The 24,000-nt window shown below is 43.3% G+C and overlaps 1 protein-coding gene across 1 annotated transcript in view; it reads left to right on the top strand.

Annotated features, from left to right (window-relative positions):
* The window catches only part of LOC139761760 (uncharacterized), a 61,342-nt gene that overhangs the window by 20,832 nt on the left and 16,510 nt on the right, over positions 1 to 24,000 (top strand). Inside the window, exons 2-6 of the mRNA XM_071686195.1 lie at positions 803 to 938; positions 15,033 to 15,156; positions 20,287 to 20,385; positions 21,870 to 22,190; positions 22,401 to 22,522. Coding sequence (XP_071542296.1) covers positions 803 to 938; positions 15,033 to 15,156; positions 20,287 to 20,385; positions 21,870 to 22,190; positions 22,401 to 22,522 — 802 coding nt within the window. The remainder of the gene's footprint in view (positions 1 to 802; positions 939 to 15,032; positions 15,157 to 20,286; positions 20,386 to 21,869; positions 22,191 to 22,400; positions 22,523 to 24,000) is intronic.

Genomic DNA, 24,000 nt, shown 5'->3' with positions numbered 1-24,000 from the left:
CTTCTGATAAGACAGAAATCCAGTACAAACGACGGGAGAATCTAGCTCAACGCCACAGATGTGTGGACCTGCGCATGATCTAATAACCTGCGATCAGAGACATGAATCAAAGATGAATAAAAGTATGAATCTTTTCCTACATCCTCACCACATGCATGATCAAACTCCTAAATTTAGCCACATAAATCAGAGGTAAATCATGAATCTTTTTCTCATATTCACGCCACATCTAGCTACTTTCTTAATTCTTTTCCTTTTTTTTTTCTCTCTCATTTCCCCTGAAATAGTCCCTCTTCCTCCCTCATGCTGACCAGGCCCTACATCTCCTTATTATTCCTTCCGTCACATCCCGAGATGACGAACATGCTGACGAAGTGCACCAGGCCGGAGCCCGGCCCACCCCCAACCTATTCTGTCGACTTTGCATCGTAATAAATTTTTGCTTTGTAATGGCTCAGGGGGAGAGAGAAAGAGGAAATATTGATGACAGGGTTCGTGGTCCAGTGGTGAGACTGTACGGCCCTCCATGCATCACAATGACCCATGTGACCCCTAGTAGTCTGACCTCGCTTTTGTTTTCCTCATTCTTCCCTTCCTCCCTTGCCCTTTAATGCGTTTCTCGTAATTACTTCCCTTCCTCACATCTTCCTATTTTCTATGAAAGTCCAAGCTATCCATCTTGTTAATTACCTTTGTGTTAATTCTTCTGTATCATCCGGATTACCTTCATTTTCTCAAGGTTTCTGACGTCCACCTTGACTATGACCAGAGCAGGCGAGTGAGCAGGTCTTCTCGTCGGCAGGGTCGGAGCCGGTACCGAGGAGGTGTGAGCAGGAGGGCGCCGGGACACGCCACTGGGATCCTGCCTCCTAGGGTCATCGTCACCTCCAGCGACAGGCAGGGGCAGCTGCTGGACGACACCCACGCCCTAGACCGCAGTGAGTACCTAACTGGGCCAAGCCAAAGAGGTGGGGTCCAAACCTCAGGCATTTCACCGTTAAATGCTAATATATTTCACGTTCTGCACAGACACACACATTTTGTATCATTAGTATCAATATTTCGTACGAGGTGAATTAAAAGAAAAGAACATACTACCCAAGCAAATTATAAGACCACTACAGAGCATAAAAGATAACGTAAAGGAAATTATCAACACCAAGACAGCAGGAGCAGCGCTCAATCGGTCGTCTCAGGTCGAACCTGTGTGCCACTTCCTCCTAAGCCTCTCTAAACCAGGTTTTTGAAGGTAACTGTTCTCTCACTCTCTCCCCTCAGCCATACAGAACATCAAGCTTCCCGTTTTCAAGTTCAAAAATCCTTATTCTCACGAGTGCTTACTATAACAGTTGAATCTATTACCACGTACTTCCTTCCCCGCCTGAGCTTATGTAAGAAATTTCCTTGTCGACCCACAGAATGACGGCTAAACTCTCGACTTCACACAGCCTCTGAATTAACTCTTCCCATCGTAATCCAAGCACCGACCTCCTTCATCACTCCACGCAGGACAAATGTGGCGCCAAAACCCATTCCTGCCTTAGACTCAATATAACACTCAACAATTTTTGAAACAGCCTTTAACAAACTTCCTCCAAGCCATTTATCCTGAGATATTGCATGATACTCTTTTATCACGTGCAGAGAACATACTTTCCCTGATCCATCACTCCCTTGCCATTCTCTGGCATTATCTTAACTAAGGCTGGAAAGACTACCTGAACTCATTTCGCACTTCAATTGTTCATTTCTCGTCTATTGCTTTATCCAGTTGTGTGAATTTTACCTCAATTGGTATACGAGAGGTTCGACCTCTCGCCTCCCCCCGGTAAAAGACGGCCAGACGATAAGCTAAGTTCAAAAACTTTTTAAAGTGATTTTCATTTTCTTCATTCAGAAGGTAAATACCTGAAATTAACCCTAGTAGCGCCTGGCTTTTGTTATTCACTTCTTAGAAAGAATCGAATCGATAGAGGCAAAAGGATTAGGATTAAAATGAAGGAAAGGGGGCTTTCGTACCCAGTTCGCCAAGTTGGCGTCCATTTTGAGTATTGTATCCTATGTGGAAAATCAGGTCTTATACTCCTTCATCCCAAGACAGGTTTGTGCCTTACATCAACACCACTGTGCATCCTCCTTCTCTCATTTATGGACGGACCATGAAATTCTTATTCTGGAGCTCCTAGACTTTGCAAATTTCCCCGTGTCAGTTTCTAGAATGTTTAAATTTCTCCCTATGAGTCTCCCAGTAGGCATATTACTCTCTCCTCTTTTATATGGTCCTTTCTCTCCCTCACTCCTGCTCCATCTCCGACCGCACCCTGACTTCACCAACCGTTCCTCCTGCCCTATACAGAGCCGCCTCAGTTGCTATATACAACCGACCTTGACATACATCGCACAACCAACCATCACTCACTCACCTCCATAAACTAGGGTCTTGGAGATCATTTATCCCCTTTCACGAGAGAAATACGAGATGCGACCTTCATATTTCTACATTAAAACGATTGCTTCACCATGTATGCAAAGTATTAATTCATACAACATGACAAATGACCCATCACTAAGGCTCTCGAACACGCTTCGTTGAATCTCTAGGCGAAGTGAATGATTCCCCCTCGCTAGAATACCCCTCTCCAACTCTGCCATTGTTCGTCAAAATATGAATCAGTAAAGCAGGAGAAGGATACCTTTGCCAGGAGAATAACAAAGAGCGCATCTGGAGGCCATAACATATATCCTGGACTTTCTATTCACCAACGAAATGAAATCGACACGACGGATAAATGATTCTGTTTACATTCTACAAAGGCTCGAAAGATCCCACTATCGTTGAGTGAATGAAGGACCAATCTCACTTAATTAAATTTTGAGTATTAAAGGGGGGAAAAATATCCTTCAAAGTTCATTATGGGCGATTGTGATTAGCCTAAAGCCTAAATGATGTAGATGACTTTAAGATACGACTTGAAAGCAATGTATGACATGAAGACCTCTGTAGGGGGATCGAACACCTTCATTACCCATAAGCACAGAACCATTCGCCGTCCTCTTGCCCTGAGACGCCTCCTCTGTGTACGCCCTAATCACAACAGCGACTCATATCCCCAAGAGGCGCCACCAACGCCGTAGTTCCTCATCATTCCTCATGTTATGGACGCCTCCAGACCCCACCTCACCTCACCTCGCCACTAGATATCCACTTCCTCCTTCCCTCCATTCGGATCAGCCCATCTCCTCATGGGAAGGGGCCAGCACTGCAGTGAATTTCATTTGCCTCCTTCCACCTCCTCACACACACACACACACACACACACACACACACACACACACACACACAAATACACACACACACGCCCGCAATTGCCTTAATCAAATCACCCACACAGCTTTTACTTGACGTCTCTGTTCCTCAGGGAAATTTGATTACTGTGGACTAAATGCTGTCTGTTTGGACACTGGTCCGCCTCAAGGTCTGTCTTTCAGAACTGATGATCATGTAACTTACAAGCGTAATAAGTTATAGCTCAACTTCATGACCGCAAGAGGTTATACATTCGTTCATCACAACTTTAAAAGTAGGTGGTATAGGCCGTGCTTCGAACAGCCACCTGAAGCCTCACAGACTATCAAATGTTATATGAGCATGGGGAATCGTAGATCATGTGCTGCACAAAACTATTAAGAATTACGGGTGCGTGTGTGGGGGGGTTATCCTAACCAATGTCTGCAACCTCTCCCAAGTATCGAACATGCTACACCATTTCCCGCGGCTAAGGATCATCCAGCAACAAAACTCGCAGAGTTTGCCGAGCGAGTCTTGACTTCGGCATCGACTCGCGCAGACGATGCAGCCCTTCCTCCTCCTCTTGTAAGAATGGAGATGATGAGACGATAAGCACACTCAGGTACCGCTGCGAGTGCACCGGATGCGGGAGCCTCTATGATAAAATTGGAGCAATGAGAGAGCGAGCGAGCGAGCGCAATTACGAGAGATTGAAAAAGGTATGGCACTGGGGGGAAAAAACTCCATACCGGGGCCTGAATTTTGCTGGACGTCAGTGCTTCAGGTCGGGGTATAATGAGCGACTGTCAGTAGACATCAAATGAAGACAAGGAAGATAATGTAAATCGTTATCCTGAAGTGCTGTATACACACAAGCAAACACATAACTCCTCATGTGTTTTTCCACAGGTGAGTCATACCTGAGGCAAGTTATTTCATCATTTCCAAGATACACTGAGGCGCTGGACACGATTAAAGATTGCTTTCATCGGAGAGAAGCGGGAGCACTTTCTAAAATTAGGGTTGGGTTGCACGTACTTTAAAGTTCCAGCCACATCGCAGGGTTGCGTTTGAGCCAACGTCGGTCTAAAAAGATCTGGAGAAAATCATACGAAAAACAGACACAGCCTATAGGTAGTGAAGAACACTCATAGGATGTCTGTGAACCGAGATAACCAAACGTAATCTGAATGACACTCGATTTGGGCCCAAGAGTGATGTGTTTGCCTGCATGTAAGTACCCCATGGAAAGTAGCAAACAGAAGACCATCTTTCCTATTCATGCTTTATATTCTCGCATAAAAGGTTTTGTAACAGGATGTTTATACGATGAAAGAAACATTAGTTGTTATCCTTTCGTAACCTGGCTGTATCGATATTACATGAAGCGATGGCATTTCTTGGTACTTGAGAAATGATTGTGTGGCGCTTTGACTCCTAGTGGTTCGAAATGGTGATAATCATGAGATACCGAGGAATCATTTTCTTAAAACTGAGAACATGATCGCCACCATCCTGTCGCTGCATCTACGGCCTTCCTTCTCCTCCTTCTCCCAATATTATCACAGTCATTACAGGTTGATTCAACCCATCCACGACCCACCCAACTCCCACATGATTCTCCTGCCCTCCGAAACTTTACCTCTCCACGGTTGAAGCTTCCTCAAAGCAACCGTCCAAACATCCCTTCCTCCCATCAACCACACTTCCGCCAACTAGCTTCCACCCATCGACCACTCACTTCCTCGGCGTTCAACACAACCAGGGTTCAGGATGTTAATGACGCGAGAATATACCGGGATCACATCATACCCTTACACAACTACCTGTTTCCCTTCAGCAAATGTCACAAGAAAGTGAGATGAAGAACTAGAACACACTATCTATCTATCTATCTATCTATCTATCTATCTATCTATCTATCTGTCTTCTTTCTTTCTTTCAAACTATTCGCCATTTCCCACATTAGCGAGGTAGCGTTAAGAACAGAGGACTGAGCCTTTGAGGGACTACCCTTACCTGGCCCAATTCTCTGTTCCTTCTTTTGGAAAATTAAAAAAAAAACGAGAGGGGAGGATTTCCAGCCCCCCGCTCCCTCCCCTTTTAGTCGCCTTCTACGACATGCAGGGAATACGTGGGAAGTATTCTTGCTCCCCTATCCCCAGGGATATCTGTCTATCTATCTATCTATATATATATATATATATATATATATATATATATATATATATATTGGGTTCGGTTGCCTCATATGTCAATACCTCCATCTTACACATTAAACCTGCCATCCCTCGTACAGGCAGTTCCTCCGTCGGCGTCTGCATGACGTCGGGGATCTCCGTGTGTTAACGAGGGTTCCGTCATTTGGCGGAAACGGGTAAAATCACCCGAACGGAGAGATTGACGAGGTGGAGAGGGGCACACACACACACACACACCATCCCGGTTCGCCACAGCTGCCAAAAGTAAAGTTAACTTCTATCGAGAAGGTTTTTCGAACTGGGATCCTTCACTGGCTGGCGACACACACACACACACACACACACACACACACACACACACACACACACACACACAGCTTCATCTTGATGGAGACACATGTATCGTATCCCGACCTCTGGTGGTGTCCTCTATGAAAAGGTGGGAAGAAAGAGGAAGAGGAGGAGGAGGAGGAGGAGGAGGAGGGAGGAGGAAGGGAGGAAGGGGGGTTAAGGAGATAGGGGGAATAAGGGAGGATAGGGATAGTCGATAAATATGAGACTGGCGACTTAATAATGAACAAATACTCGAGTTCCTTCACGTTTTGTTCAAAGTTTAATATCAGCTTTGATCACTCGTAAGTTCACACACACACACACACACACACACACACACACACACACACACACACATCCCTGCTTCTCCTCTTCCACCTCTTCCGTATAATAACCCAACCTCGCTGCTAACCCGCTGCCCAACACCCGCTCCTTACCTACCCCCACCCACACACCCTTACCCTAAGGGTTCCTGACGGAGGTGGCAGAGGCAAGTCAGTGGACCACTGCAGCCGCCGAGGGAGTTGGGTAATAACGATTATATCAAGAGGAATGACGGTTCGAGATGAGTCCTGAGCACCTCTGTGTATAATGACGTGTTGGAGGCCGACGAGGGAGGCCGTCCCAGAGGAGGAGGAGGAGGAGGAGGAGGAGGAGGAGGAGGAGGGAGGAGGAGGAGGTGGTCTGATGAAAGGATAGCAGGATGGAGAATAATGAGGAATGGCAGACGTGAGACGGATTAGGGATACAGTATTCTACTAGGTCTAGTACGTAACTTATGCAAGGAACTATAAGGAACTGATCATTAATTCCATTTCTTTTCGTATCTACGACAGACAAGATTAATTCTCGTATCTACAGACGAAAGAGGTGACATAACTATACGTTATGGTTCACTTATCCTTATGGGGACATTTAAAAAGTCCTCTGTACACTGGTGAGACTCATGATATTGACCATTTTAAAAAAGAAAATGACTGATGGTTGTTCTCAAAGTACAGCAGATACCTTAGATAGAATTCAGCTTGACTGGGAAGCCACATTACAAGGTATGCATTAAGTGCATTAACAATAATGGTGACCACGTCCAGCAAATACTACACATTAGAGCATCAATGAACCCTTTTTTATTCTTTATTACTCCCTATGGTTCCATGCGACTGGGCATTTCCCTATAGATCCTATAGATGAAGTGGGATCAAGAAAAGAGGTGCAAGAGTACTCAATCCACCCCCCCAAACCCCTACCCACTCGAGGACATCAGATGTGACCCGGGGTTCAAAGACCGAACGTCTGACCTCTTCTCTCCTTTGGTTAATCATTACCCAGACGAGAGAGAGAGAGAGAGAGAGAGAGAGAGAGAGAGAGAGAGAGAGAGAGAGAGAGAGAGAGAGAGAGAGAGAGAGAGAGAGAGTATTCGTAAAGAGAGTGGGCGGAAAAAACAGGTTGAGCGGGGGGGGGGAATGAGGAACAAGAAGAGGAGAAGGAGGAGGAGGAGGAGGAAGAACACTCAATGGGAAAGAATGTAGGTGATCATAAATGTTGAAGATAACGACATACGATGACAGTGTGGCTCAGCCTGACTAATGGAGTGAAATTTCGGGATGATCCCTCACATATGTCGTCTCGTTTTACGAGGTGGGGCACTGAGGGAACACCCACTGAAGACCCTTGGGGGCGCCTACCCCCTCACGGGTCTACAGGAAAAGGAACCCAAGAAACTACATGGCAGTGTCTGTCTAGCTCTCTCTCTCTCTCTCTCTCTCTCTCTCTCTCTCTCTCTCTCTCTCTCTCTCTCTCTCTCTCTCTCTCTCTCTCTCCCCTCGTTAGCACTACCACGTATGATAAATCTCGCCGTACGTATTCGTAGGTAGATAGGTACTCACTCTGTCTTCCTAAATCTGTCCACCAATCTACCACACACACACACACACACACACACACACACACAAACCTCCACGGTGTAGCGGTTAGCGTTACTGACCGTCACGCATGCACGGACCGCCTGGGATCAAAGCCCCACAGGTTTGAATCCTGGTTGTAGAAGCCTGTCCACAGTCCTCCAAGCTGTTCATCTTCTCCTAGAGCTGGTCTACAGGCTAGGTGCCTTGCACAGACTAAGGTGTGTGTGTGTGTGTGTGCGCGTAAACACATATACATAGGAGAAGAGACATGGTACATACATACAAGGTAAATGGACGGGGCAACGTCAATGTAAAAACCTTCTCCCCGTAACACACAAACATTAACTGCAAATAGTAATCAAACAAGAAAACTGGGTCCCACTAATGTCGAACTCATTCCACCTGCTGTACAAACAAATAACCAGAAATAAATAGTTTACAAACATACATCACCATCCTTCATGTAGCTGTTAAAGGAGATAATATGCCAGACGACTGAATGAGATCTATTCAACCCGATCACAACATGTTCTCTCCAGGCATCAATACACTGATGGTGATGATATATACAACAAGCAAAAAAAAAAAGTTAATTCACCTGTAAAAAGAGAAAAAAAAGTAAGTTTACAGTTGAATAAGGATGGGGAAATACTTTCATGATCAACGAACCTATTGATCGAACACAGATTTCTTTCACGAACAGAAAGATCGCACGAAGGATTTTAACGCGCATCATCGAACAATACGAGTTACTTCACTATGCTCAGAATCATACGAGGTTCTACATGAACCTTTTAAAGATCGTGGACCACCAAAATGCTTTGACACAGACGTAGCACAAAGGGGGCTTTTAAAGAAGAAACATTCACCGCACCATTGGACCTTCAGAAACAGTCTCATTAAATCTTTGAGAGACGTTTGCGTCTCTGCGTGTGTGCAACACGCATCATCGAGTTTGGTGGGCAAGATTGGACACAACCTCAGGTCAGCAAGCTGTCTGCATCCTCCTCCGCCGACTCCCGTGCTTGTCAAACACGTCACGAGACACAAAACTCCCATGCAACCTGTTCCCGTGGTCAGGCACCGCACAAAGCTTGTCTGACTCTGTCCAAAAATTTGCCCCGACGCTTTGTGACGCTGGTCAGATATGCTGGACTTTCATATGTTTTAAAGCAAGACCAAAAGATTCTAATTCTTTTCTTGTTTTCCCCTGTCCATTCATTTTGAGTTTCCATGACTGCACTCCCCTGGCAGAAGACCAGACTCTTTTAAACATAACACGTCTCTATCAGGAGGTGAGGTTGAGGACGGGATCTAAGGGGGGAGACTAGATGCCAGGTAAATGACCAGGCAACTCGAACAAGAAGACCTCCCTCTACTCATACACAGACTACGAAGGCCCTCTCATGCCCTCTCCACTCGCGTCATCGTACATCACCGTACTCCACCTTCCAGCACAGCCTGAGGCAAACGGAATCCTCAAAACCCAGAGGGAAAATGACAGCACATCTTCCCACGCTTTCGTATATTCTTCTACACATCCTCTATGGTGGAAAGACATAAGAATAAAGCTACAAATGATATAAGGAAAACGAGAATAATACCAAGGTATCTGGTCCGACCCACAAGCATCTAGGGAATAAGACACATTTCACTTCCCCTGTTAAGCTAGGAAGATCTTCCACACAGCCCGTGCTAGAATGATCATTAAGTGTCACGGGTTGACACATCGTTACCGCTCAGGTATGAGAGCAAATATGTACCCGAGTGTTTCAATATTTGCCGATGTATCCACATCAGTCTTTTTTTTTCAAAATCCTCTTAGGTATCTTTGCCAAAGGTCGTGCTTATATATAGACGGTTGGAGAGCACACACACACACCCACACACATTATATATATATATATATATATATATATATATATATATATATATATATATATATATATATATAATATATATATATATATATATATATATATATATATATATATATATATATATAATCAGATGTATGCAGAGTGTCATACAAGCCAACCCTTGCGTCAACAGACGCACACACACAGGACGATGACTGTCACACAGACCCAGGAAGTCACAGTTGTAGCAGCCACAGCAACACACCGTCTGTCTTAAAGTATTCACCACCGATAAATGACACGACAGACGGAGCACCGAGGAATCCTCCTCCTCCATGAGCCACCTGTCGTGTGGTGGTGGTGGCGGCTGTGGTGGTGGTGGTCAGCCAAAGCAACCTACCAACCGAAGAGGACACCGCCAATGGCGGTGCGAACCACATTCACAACCCCAAATGACCTGCGGTGCCTTGATTAAGCGATACTCAACCAGCAACGTAATAGCATTACTGTCGTCGGGGTACTTTTTACAGCGAAGCGTCGGACCCACAAACATCAAGTAAGTGGAGCACATGCGGAGCGCATCGGAGCCACGGAAAAAACAGGCCAGCATATGGTGCATGTCCCCCGGTTCTGCGAGAATTCCCTATCCTCTTCGGCATGCAGCTGCCTCGGTATTTCCTCAAGGCATTATCTTGCATCATCACTCGGTGATATACTGCCTCAAGAGGAGAAAAGGATTTAGACGTCTTTAAAGGGGAACATATCATGCTCCAATACCCGTAGATATGACCTGGGTCAAACCTACAGACCTGGCGATAGAAATGACTGATTTAGAGTATAAGAAACTACTTCTCCCGTGTGTTGTGGGGGTGCTTCGACAATCTTACCAGCTTGACGAGTAGGCTTTCTGAAGGTTCATACGAGGACGACAGAGACTTGCACACAAGCGTGTAGAATCATAAGGTACCGATCGACACAGCGCGCAAGACGCGTCTTCGAAGTCAATGCCGGATACAACCACGTCCTTCAGACGTGTTACCGGACTACCCCCACCACCAGCTGGGGCTGTATCATCGTCAGCGGACGAAAAGGAGTAGAGTCTCGTCGAAAGGTTTCTCGCTGCAAAGGAGGTCATCCTATACTTATGCTCCTTGTTGAAGCACAGCCCCGAAGCTGCAGGACCCTCGATGGTACACAGGTCCTGGGGTTGTACGATCAACCGCGCGAACGCCAGGCGTTAGCAACAAGGCCCCCTCTCACCAGTAGGCAGGAGGCCAGAACTTCTACTGCATGTCATCGTCCTTACTAAACCCACGAGCTAAGAGACCGCACGAGATCGAGATATTTCATGCATTCAGATGTGGGTTTATCTCGGGATTCGCACAGTTAACTGTACCCGGATTATAAGTCATGGTCTCAACACATCGAGTTTCGCAGATGAGCGTCTTAATAAAGGAACTTCGTTGAGGTTATCTTTAAGGCTGGGGTATCGTCCAGCATCGCAGATGTGCGTCGAGTGGGTTGGATACGGGAGGACCTTCAAGGCAACACAGCAGGAGAAGCAGCAGCATCAGAGCAGCGAGCGAGGACCTGCAGCTGCACTAACGCCGAGAGCCTGCAGCCACAGCGGCATCACCAACATCATAAACCTAAAGCAGCTGCACCATCACCCAGCAGCTGCAGCAGGAGGACCACCAACAGCAGCACCGACAACTCCTCCTCCCTGGAACCATAGTGGCATGCGTGACGGACCAGAACTCCTATTGTTTCATGAAGTCAAGACAACTTTTAAAAGCGGACACGCTGCCTCGCTCGGCCAACTTCCCGATGTAAAACCTGAGACGCCAAACTTTTAATGGTGGCACCCTTCCTCCGCTGCCTCGGAATATACCAGCCACACCCTCATCAAGGGTGGTGTGGCCCTCCCAGTGTGGCAAGGACGATCTCCCTCCCTCCCTCTTCCCTCCTCACTTCCCACTTCCTTAAGCACCTCTCGCAACTCAGGCATACACTTGAAGATTCTAAATGTGTGTGTGTGTGTGTGTGTGTGTGTGTGTGTGTGTGTGTGTGTGTGTGTGTTGTACACGATGCAAATTCTAAGAGTTAGAAGCAATTACACTTGAAAAAACGTAAGAGTTAGTATCTGTACATCTTGGTTAAATATTAGGAAAAGAACTTCCTTGCCGAATATGCAATACTGAACTAAACTCTACCTAATAAAAACAAGAGAAAAACGAGGTAGTCGTCGTCCTGCTCTTCATCAATTAATATTACGTCCATCATTGAGAATATCGACCCCATTTTCGGGGGATGTTAATGATAAAAGTTGTCACAGAATAACAGCACGATTAATTCACGAGCCCCCTGTGCAGACACCAGAAGTCGACGAAAGAGCCTGTGACCATTTGGCACAAGTGAACATGAGGGCAATTCGATCATGAAGGGAGAATTTGACATACCGTCTCTGGAGAGCTTCAACGTCTTATATCAAGGTTATATACAACTCTGAAGAGCTCCCCAGCATTACACTAACGTTATATACAACTCTCAAGAGCTTTCCAGTAATATATTAACGTTATATACAACTCTTAAGAGCTTCCCAGTACTATATTAACGCTATACATACCCGCAAGGTCTTCCACGTAACATGGCACTAAATAACATTATTCAACTGAACATTTTGGCACTGTATGTTAATCATTATTCAAAAGGTTTTTTTAAGCTTTTGAAAGTTAAAGGCAACGAAATGGTCCAAGGAATGATGTAGCTATACAGAAACCATCATCGTGAACTGTTGACTTCTTGTCGCAATTTATCATGGGCTATGAACACACTTCTATCTCCTTCTATCCTAGCATCTTGACCATAAATCCTGTGAATTCCTCCTCGCTGTGAATGAAGAAGAATGTAATTCATTCATTCCTACAGTATACATCTATGCATCACGGTACATATGCTACCCCAAAAGATGACCACATATGCTATCCCAAAAGATGACCACATATGCTATCCCAAAAGATGATCACATGTGCTACCCCAAAAGATGATCATATATTCTACCCCAAAAGATGATCACATATGCTATCCCAAATGATAATAATATATAGTGCTAGTCTATCATAAAAGATAACATTGCCTGTAATAACCTAGTGATATCATTGCCTTGATATCTGCCCTTACAATTCGCTTTTGTATCGGAATCTTGAGTTGATAACAAACCGTCGCATTCTCACCTCAAAACGTATCCAGTGATCACTTCAGTTTAATAATAAAAGTCCTGTCATCCAACGAGTTGAGGCAGAGAGATCGATATAGCAACAGTCCGCACTAAAAATGTGAATTACAGTACTTCCTTCAACTCAAAAGATTCATAATTAGAAAAACGGTACTCATAACATCAAAAAAATCAATATCAACATCTAATTCCTCTTAAATGTAGATTCGATTATGGAGCACATGCGTAATTACAGGAATTATATGTCTGAAAGCTATGAGAAATCTGTACAGGTAAGAATAAACCGAACTAAGGATGAATTAGCGAGATTTACGTTAATATTAGTCCCCCATACCGCCATCACTAACGTTTTCTGTCTTCCTTACAGGTACCAACTTTCTATGAATTTTAACATTAACGATTATATGGAGTATTCTTCTAACCTAAATGCAGTAAAGTGAAGCTTCTATTCTTCAGAATACAAGTGCTCTGTTATATGGCGATATTGTATAAGAAAAGCATGCGTTTTCTAAGGTAAATACGTGTTCTCTACTCTTACGGAGTCATCACTGTTAATGTAAAGAATAAGCTGTGTTCTTTTTTTCTTATATACTCTTACCTTGTCTTTCGGTATCTAATAACTCATTAGTGGTAGGGTCATAAAGGAGAGGGACAATGTGAGGTTAAATGATAACTAAGTAACGTAACATAACAGTAATTAGTTTATTCTAACGTTTCAGACGTCTTGTGGATTCTGAGTGAAAATTCTTCGTTAATAAAACAAGTGCTTCACTTAAGTGAACCCTAATTCGTCTCTTATGAAAGGTATACAATGAGTTCAGATATCTATAGTGATATAGAAATATGAAATTGTCTGAAAAAGATCTCGTATGAGCATAAATTCGAGCCATAAATCTATACAAACATCTGAACTCGCCCATAATATTTGCAAAATTCGGATAACGTCGGGTTCAAACATTACTAAGTACTTCGGCATTCAGTGAAATGCATACATAACGCAAGAAAATAAGCATTTTTTTCACTCACTTCAGTCAGGTTTTCTTGTTGTACCACAGTTTTATTCGGTTTGCGCATCAACATACAAAGCGAATAACTCTCTGTCCAATCCGAACAAGCGCCAGTTGAACGGTCCTCGCGCAGGAGAGGACATTAGAATACGACGCCAAGACGCGCCTCCTGTTCGTTTATCATTTCACTGACACCATACTACACTATTCACATTAACTAAGTGTTCATTATTACACATTTCACCCCACAAGTTCACTCGAATTCAAAGTCCTGCACACTTTACGGGAACTTGACATTGATGGCGTTGGCCGTGCTACACATGAAGTCCCACACACAATATGCACAGAAATTGTTATTTCCTATACATATTTTGTAAAGGACATTCGTCTCTATGAATCTATGATATACTTCCTTTCGTTAAATAATAATGCTATCATATTTGGCTATACTTAAGTAGATATCCTTAAACGGTATATGCAGTTATCCGGCACACAAATATGAATATTGTTTTCGACACAATCTCTAATAATATCTCATCTTTGATGGGTATTACCTCAAAAGGGTGCTAATAACAAGTTCATTCCACTCTCTCCCGCGCCCGTAGAGCTAAACACTCTAGTCTGTCCTAAAACCTGCGCTTTCTATGAACAACTGCTGAAGATCGTTTTCTTCGAAAGTTTAGGAGTAGCTTTACTAAACTTTCCATGGTTCACACAAAGCAATCCAGGGGTAACACGAGGTAATAAAATGATGCGTCTCACTCGAACATTACGATACCTCACCTGTTCCGTGTTATTTAATCATTCTCAGTAACTATTGATAAATCATGAAGCCCGTTGAGCGTATATAACACTAGAAGTTAAGAGTTAAATAAAAAAAAAATAGTCGAGCTGTGAAAAAAATGCTTTCTAGGTTCTCTGATCTGTATATCATCATCACACGAAGATTATCGGTTGTATGACATTTTTTCTATAGTCTACCGAATGTGGCGATATACTACGAATCATAGTTATACATTAGACAAACTCCGAAAACCAATCACATATCAATCATATATAAACATAAACACAGACGAACTCCACACTCCAATAATAAATACACATAACCTAGCCATACAACATAACACATTTGCTCGAGGAAAGTGACAGTCTCCCACAAGAGGCATTAACGTGACACCGTCTTATTCCTCCCTTCCTCCCTCAGATCTGCCACCGCCCCGCCTGCTGGAGACACCTCACCCCCAGCAGTCAGGCTACCGCGTTAACTACCCCGGGGCCAAGTTACGTGTGGGCGCTCCTCGCCCCTCACACCTCACAAACACCCAAGGGTAAGTCACTCCCTCGAACTCATTATGACGACACCAGGATACCCTGCCAAAGCAAGATCAGTCCACATACGAAATTAAATCTACTTTGAATTTTGTGACGGATACGAATCTTGGATTTAAATGGTGGGTTTCATCCTTCAGGGGTTCAAGGGGAAGGCCTTAACCTTGGCCACCCCTTTATCTGGGGAGAATTCAGTGGAACCTGGGGTTAACAAGATGGCTTACTGTGATATTTTCCACTATATAACATTTTTCTTATATACTCGGCAACGCCCCATCGTGTTAAGTGTTAAGCTTTCTTTTGAGTTAGTCAATCAAGTTGATAGATCAATGTCAGGTGTACAGGGTACGCAGTTTGCTGTCTGTTGGGTTTTACGGCCATCGACCTATGAGGAAGGTCATTAGGCCTGCAACCCAATTTAATATGTGATGGCAATCATCCATAAATACCTATTGTGAAAAAGAAAATAGAAAAAATATAATTCTGATGTTATGGTGAAGATAAATTATCATCAAGAATGAATAATGGAGAGATTTTGTGGGTATTGAGCCAATGTGGCGTCAAACACCGATCAGTCAACACAGCACAAGTTATTTAAACACCTGATAATTGGTAAAGGATTTCGCATGCTTTTGTGCCTCACACAACAAGACAACAACTCCATTGCCCACCAAACTTGTATATCATCCCACGTCATTCGATGACTGTGAACAACTTGTATCGAGATCATCTTTCCTGATAATCCTATATAACGAAATGTACGTTTTCTTATTCTACAAAGTTAGAAATATTGATTTTCATCACTTACTGCATGTAACTATAATATATTCCCACTCATGGATACTTTGAAAGACAAAGGCGAATCCGAGTAAAAGTCATTATCAACTTCATAGTATTTTCAAGGTCCATGCCTTAGAGCTGGGTCAAGTTAAATGAACACTCTACCCCACTGAGACACAAATATTATCAAGAAGTAGCAAACTGCGTATTCAAACTTGACCTAATTCACGTCTGCATACAAACCAACACCTCTAGTCTTCTCATCCGTACAATCTGTCCCTTCTAATCTCCTATTCCAGTGGAGATGCCACAGGGATGCGAACCCACAGAACAGCGAACGTCAAAGAGACAATATTCTCAGTAGCAACGTAATATTTCGATAGTTGAATAGCGACATGAGATGACCTGACATTTCAAGCGGGTATGAGAGAAAAAGACTCATACCTGACCCAAAAGGTCACCTAATATGTGAGTTGTAGGTGAAGTTTGCAGAGTTCGTCTTTCAACTCAGTTCACATTACAAAATTTGCTCTTCAACACAAGAATGATTTGTGTTGCCATATGCTTCTTGTTTAAGGAGTTTGTCTTCCTTCGAATTGTAAAATCACAAACATAATTGTGCTACTAATAATTACCACAACAAAGCTACTTTGCATATTATACAAACCTCATCGGAATAAGCAGCTGGTTATGAACATTTAAGCACTACTTTATATATATTAATAAAACCATTACGCTAGATTGATAAAAAATATTTATGATTATACAAGCGACTGTAAGCGTTGTAGCGTCTTCGAATACTGCATTATCAAGATTTCTTTACCACACCAGGCAAGCATCAAGCACTTCTCTAACCAGCTGCCTGTTTAACAAACATTTTCAAGCAATTGATAACAAAAAACTGTGAGAATTCGCTGATGCAAGTATCGTACTGAAACAGATGTTGAATGTGTGTAGGATGGAACATTCAAGGATGTGGATTCTTTACCACATTCTCCTAAGCAAAGTTACCTTAACTTCTATAGTCTTAATTATCATCTTACGATAAATCAAATAGGCCATAAACATATTATGAATTATCAGTTATATATAATAATCATAAAGGTGTCAGATATGGAATAAGGTACATTCAAAATCTAAATGTTCCCTGATGGATAACATTCAATGTAGCTGTGTGTGTGTGTGTGTGTGTGTGTGTGTGTGTGTGTGTGTGTGTGTGCGTGTGTGTGTGTGTGTGTGCGCGTCCTATCAGTATGGCTGCCGGCGGGACAATCAATATGGAAATTCGGGCATATCCTTGCATCAGTGTGGTCGTCTGTTGGACACTGAATGCATCAATATATCTATATAACTACCTATGGGTCAATATAGGAATATATATGTGTGGTTATCCTTGCCGCAATATAAATATCTATGGGTCAATATGAATACAGATGTGCAATTATCAATATGGCTATCTATGGGAATATAGATGCGTGGTTATCAACATAGCTTTCTAGGGGAATACAGACGTGTGGTTATCCTTGCATCAGCGTAACTCCATATATCAGTGTTTCTCAAGCTATGTATCACCCCCCCAACTCTTAACCCCTAAGAGGAGCGGTCATCATTAAGGGGGGTACGTGGAATATCCCAGTGGGATTGAAACCTCTTGGTTTGGGTGTGCTTAAGTATGGGTGTGTGTGTGTGGGAGGGTCGGAAGAGGGTGGCGCTTCGCCTCCAGTACAGCAGCAGAGAATTGGAAACTAAAGGAAAAATATCAAAATATCAAATGCTTAACTATCTATACTGAAATAAGTCATAAAAGTAAACACAAATGGTATGCACGTCTCAAATGGCGTTGGTCGGAGAGGCCAACGCTTGCCAGACGAGTTGAACGAGAGGGATCAAACTTCCACTATCTCTCATTTACTCTACACGCCATTTATGTACAAGCCCAATTTTGAGCCATAGTGATGCCTCACGAGAGAGCTGAGGATGGGGTGGGAACGTTGATCAACGCAAGTGTGGAGAGAAATGCTGCGGGGACACGGCCAAGTTTGAGAAACACTGATACAAATCGCAAGCAACACTCACCCACCGCACACAAACACACAAAAAACGCGGACACATACAATACCAGCGTACCCTACCGCTGGGTACTTGAAAACAATGGTGTTGTGGAGAGAGACCCGACGATCCACACCCCCACCCAACCCCGAAGCTCCGCCCACTCGTTTGCAACAATGTTTGCCCCGCTCTCCTCCACCAATCAGATAAACGCAACACGTGAAATTTCAAAATAAATTCCCTTTCGTTCACTTCATCGTAACTGAGACAATGATTGTGGAGTACCATTTCTCCTTTAGTGTTGGAGTGAAAAATTATATATATATATATATATATATATATATATATATATATATATATATATATATATATATATATATATTATGCTGATCTATATACGATTTGAAATTACTTACGAATGTGATGATATGCAGTAACTATACAGTCGACTGATAAATGCAAAAGTGGTCAACATGCCGTACTACATAAGACTACCTACGACACTAAACATATACGTATGACGAGAGATTTTGATCGAGGGCGGGACATGCGCGTTGCGCGCACCGCATCGAAATACAGCGTTACGTTTTTCGAGACATTATGCGTACGTGGTGTGGGTGATGCAGAAAGGGAAATAAAAAGCAACCTGGGGTAAAAGAGTGAAACGAGAGAGAGAGAGAGAGAGAGAGAGAGAGAGAGAGAGAGAGAGAGAGAGAGAGAGAGAGAGAGAGAGAGAGAGAGAGAGAGAGAGTACATGCAAATTAATGTCCAGTACAGTGCCACACATACACACACACACACACACACACACACACACACTTCCCTTCTGAATTTCAGCATGAGAATGATGGCTTCATCCCTCGGACAGACGACCTCAGCCAACGCACCGTTCAAATAGATAAAATATTAATGAACATTTCCCAAAGTCTGCAGATCGTGACATGGCCGTAATTTCCCCTGTCAAAACCAGAACTGGTTTTGGCCGTTCGCTGCCGGGGAACAACTTCCCGGTAGCGCAACGGAAAAAGGGTTTTATGTACCTGGAGGAACGGTTTTGCGTCGAGGTCACGATGTGTGATATGTCCATTATCAAGTTACGGGATATAGCCCTTAAGGGAATACACAAAAGAAGGGGGGGGGGGAAATTTAAAACGGGTCTTAACGAGGCTGTTTGTGACTTCATTTGGTGGCTAGTTCTCTGGGTCACTGTAAACAAAGCGGGGTCAGTTTATGACGTGTGTGTGTGTGTGTGTGTGTGTGTGTGTGTGAGAGAGAGAGAGAGAAAGAGAGAGAGAGAGAGAGAGAGAGATATTACCTATCTTCGTATTATATACACCCCAGCCTGAACCAGATGGCCATCTATCGACCAGCCTCTACGCTTGGATGAACACCTAGGTATAGGGTACAGGCCGATTGCCTCGCCCAGGATTCGAACCCATGCGAATCCAGCCCCTGGCTGGTCCTTACTGACGCATGGTCAAGGTGACCGATGCACCATGGAGGCCTGCGTGTGTAGCCCACTGCTTTACTACCCTGCGAACACAAGGCCTCCTGTGATCTATCCTTCCCCTGCGAACACCAGGCCTCCTGTGATCTATCCTTCCCATGTATTCCCATGAACCCATGGGAGAAGATGGGAGGGAGTTGTATATGACCCTCTCTTACAATATGTATTCACTCCAGCCACTTAGTCAATATTTCTTATTTTCTTAAGAAAATATCAAGTTAAAGTAACATGCAGAAAGAGTTAAAAAAAAAATTTAGTAAGAAGTAGAAACAGGTTAGTGGATCATATGGCTAATCATCATGGAAAAATTATTAGTCCCAATTTCTAATTACCATCTGATGCCAATTGGTACGTAAAAAGAAAACGAATCAAGATAACAAATGTTTTTACTGAAATCATTATCATTACAGACAAACGCTGAGTCTGGCCACAGATATTCATATCCAGCTGTGTATGTATATTCTCTGTGTTTCATACATGTTGTTCGAAGCAGTGGCCATCAACTGTTGAATATTCATATGACCTGATTTACTAAATACATTCTCTGTAGGTCTTTGTCTGTCTATATATATATATATATATATATATATATATATATATATATATATATATATATATATATATATATATATATATATATTCGAAAGGATCACAATTTTGCGTGTGATCAAGATATTTCATTTTCACCGTGGACTCATAGGAATATATATATATATATATATATATATATATATATATATATATATATATATATATATATATATATATATATATATATTACACCTGCTCACAGGGTAGGAACATCTGCAGCCACAAACAACAACAGGAAGGAGCCCTATTCAATCAACTTTGGGTCGTCCAGTCTATCTACGGGCGCCTTCCACCACCCCAGGTATGTCACCTACGCCACTCACGTGTTCTCGTTAGCGATAAAGACTATACTGGTACCTTCCACGCTGCAAACATTACGGCGCGCATTAATATTCATGAAATTCAATATGCAATCCCGTACGTACAAATTCTTTCCCTGCGAGTGTGTCTGTGTGTGTGTGTGTGTGTGTGTGTGTGTGTGTGTGTGTGTGTGTGTGTGTGTGTCGTCATAGAATTTGTTTTGGGATTTGCATTAGAATTCTGACGTGGGTGATTCAGTGATTCCAACGTTCGTGAACGCTACATCCATAAGCGTTCGTGCAGCTCCTGCTTACATATTTTCTCACCTATTCTTCAATGTCAACCCTACGTACAGCATGTCAGTCAGTCTCTTCCTTGGTTCTCTTCCTTACGATTCGCAATGAAACAAACCTAATAGGTTGACTGATGTCCATATCCTTTTTCTGATATTCAACCTTTCACATCAATCAAAATGCGTCTCATTACTTACTCTATATATCTTCACAATCCTCATATAACTCACAATACACACAGGTCACTTTCCCAAGTCTTACTCTTTAGTAACTTCCATACATCACCTATTTTGTTCCACTTTTGAATTTTCCTGGACAGCTAACCCAAGCAACGTATACCATCCTCGCCCATGCATGTTCACATTTACCCAGTGGTTGTTACTATGTAGATGACACCATCAACCTCCACAGCTGCCTGTATAAATACCAGATCCAACACACTTGGAAGATCCCACCTCTTCTCTCTCTCTCTCTCTCTCTCTCTCTCTCTCTCTCTCTCTCTCTCTCTCTCTCTCTCTCTCTCCCCCTCTTCTCTCTGGTTGCCTGTATAATGCAGTAATGTACGTAATATTCCTACACTGTCTCGAAAAATACCTACTCCATTAATTTCCCTGCCACGTCTCATTCATCAGATACCACTGAATTTCTGGTATCCTACAGGACATGATGTTTGTGTTAGCATACCACACTATATATCTTTCTAAGAATGACTTCAAGTTGGAAAGGATATTTCCATCCCACTTTCCTTTCCTCTCACGTGGCAACGATCATCATCACTATCCACACACTCTACACCTTTGATCACCATCAGCTATCCACACACTCTACATGTTTGATCAGTCAACTGTCCCTCAAGGTAAACCTATGAACCTGGTTGGTCTCCCGAGATCTCTCTCACAATTCATTTCCCTCTGTTGTGTTAGGATTAAGTTCCAATACTATTCTCACCTCCTGTAGTTCATTCGGATCAGTGTATATCCTCTATATTTGTATGTGTGTACGTGTGTTTATCTTTATATATATATATATATATATATATATATATATATACTGGGTGGGTGTGGAGATGAACGCTGATATAGACATAATATGTGAATAGAGAGAGAGAGAGGCGTATTGCGTGGGAGAGGGACAGATAGATAGGTAGAGACGTGTCGAGGATGCGTGGCTGGATATCATGCTGTGATCACAGGGTCCCGGGCGTTCATGACAACCCGGGCCACGCCATCCCCAGAGAACCAGTGAGGTACTACAGTGCTGGGGTCGCTCGCCACCCCCACCACCCACCGCCTCTCCGCCCGCTCGCCACCACCGCCACTCCGCCGTATCCGCCACCCGAGCGGCCGCAAGGACCTCAGCCACAACCGCCGCTCTTCCGGCCCTCGAAGTTGCTGCCACCCACCACACTGCGCACCCCCGGCACCGCTGCTGCTGCCGCCGACGCCGTCCCACCCACCACCACACACAGGCCTCAGCCTCTCGCCACCACCATCTCACGGAAGTTTAACAAAAGGTTAGGAAGGCATTCTTGTCGTCTGTGAAATATGCATCAAACTAACATATTCTTCCTGTAATTACCAGTACGAATCAGCCATACACAAGATCCCTACGTCTTGTGAACGTCAAGAAACGCTACGTTATCTCGCTATTTTGTCTAACGGCATTTTTTTTTTTTCCCTCCTCCTCTCGGGTCCTCTCCTCCTTTACCGATGACCTCGCACAGCGACGTGAGACAGGTCACTCAGGTCACGCCTCCGGTGAGAGACGGGGCGCTTCCACGAGGCCCTGACCCCACACTGCCCCGTCGAGGTCAGGTGGTCAACGCCCCGAGACCAGCTATCACAGGTAACACAACACAGGTAACACAGCCCAACACAGGGGTAACAACACAAGAAACACGAGTAACACGACAATTACTGATGGTTACCTGTTTACTCCTGCTGTTTTCCCTTTCGTAAGCGAGTCAACACTTTATAAACTGGTCCCACCTCTTGTTCTCACTCACTCACACGGGTAAACACGATAGGAGTATATAGCAACACTGAGAAGAAAGCCATAATGTATCCTTTTATTTTTTTTTTTCCTTTTGATCTATGGTTCTGGTTTCGCTGTCTCATCCGATTTGCATAAAAATGATTTTTTTCGTGATTTAATTTTATTGCTGAAGTACAGCATTACAACTCTCTCTCTCTCTCTCTCTCTCTCTCTCTCTCTCTCTCTCTCTCTCTCTCTCTCTCTCCAGGTATGAGTATAATAAAGACGCGCCACACGTTCGATTAATGTCATGCATAACTAAGAAGATGATTTTGTACATTACAGCTGTCATTACCTGCTTTCAAGGACTTTCATTTGCTTAATTAATCAACCTGGACGACATAACACTGCAACATGATATAATCACCCACTAATACCTAGTTATTCCATTTCCTGGTTCGCTTATCACTGCCTTTTGTGTTATCATATCATATTTGCCTATCCTAATCTAATGACTTCTAATTCACTCACGCTTTTATCTGTCTGTCTTCCTTTCTACACATCAAATAATTAAAGCTTTATCATTATCAAAATGTTTATTTCATTTTGTTCTTTCGTCAACCAAACGCATACTTCCAACTTGTCCAACTAGATTCTGGGCAAGCCACCTACATGGTGGGAGTGTGTGTGGCCTTAGCATTAAGACTGGCTCACACTGATGTCAAAGCAATGGACTGAGCTCGCTCTTCTGTTTCGTTGATTGAGTCCGTTTGTCTGTTTATGGTTCTGTGTCTGTTTCCATGCTAATCTCTCTCTCTCTCTCTCTCTCTCTCTCTCTCTCTCTCTCTCTCTCTCTCTCTCTCTCTCTCTCTCTCTCGTATACATTACCTCCAATAATAATCTTATGTAACTATATGTATCGGGTATTAAAATCTACATCTATGTAACATTTACGATTTTGCAACGAATCTTAAAAATAATCATATACGAACCTTTGGAACGAATGAAACGAAACCTTCACATCATAACATATGAGCTTCTGGAACACAATGAAACGAACCCTTCAAACCATCACATGTGAACCTCTGGAACATAACGAAACGAATCCATCAAACCATCACATATGAACCTCTGAAACATAATGAAACGAACGCTTCAAACCATCACATGTTAACCTCTCGAACATATAATTCAAACGAACGCATCAAACCATGATGTGTGAGTCTATGAAACATGATGAAACGAATCCTTTAAAGCCAGGACACGAACCCTTTAAACCATGACACGAACCCTTTAAACCATAACATATGAACCCATGAAACATAAAGAAACAAACCCATCAAACCATC

This window comes from Panulirus ornatus, chromosome 41 (assembly GCF_036320965.1).
Source record: "Panulirus ornatus isolate Po-2019 chromosome 41, ASM3632096v1, whole genome shotgun sequence".
Taxonomy (NCBI): Eukaryota; Metazoa; Arthropoda; class Malacostraca; order Decapoda; family Palinuridae; genus Panulirus; species Panulirus ornatus.
The sequence above is the reverse complement of the archived record's forward strand: the minus strand, read 5'-3'. Positions and strand labels throughout refer to the sequence as shown.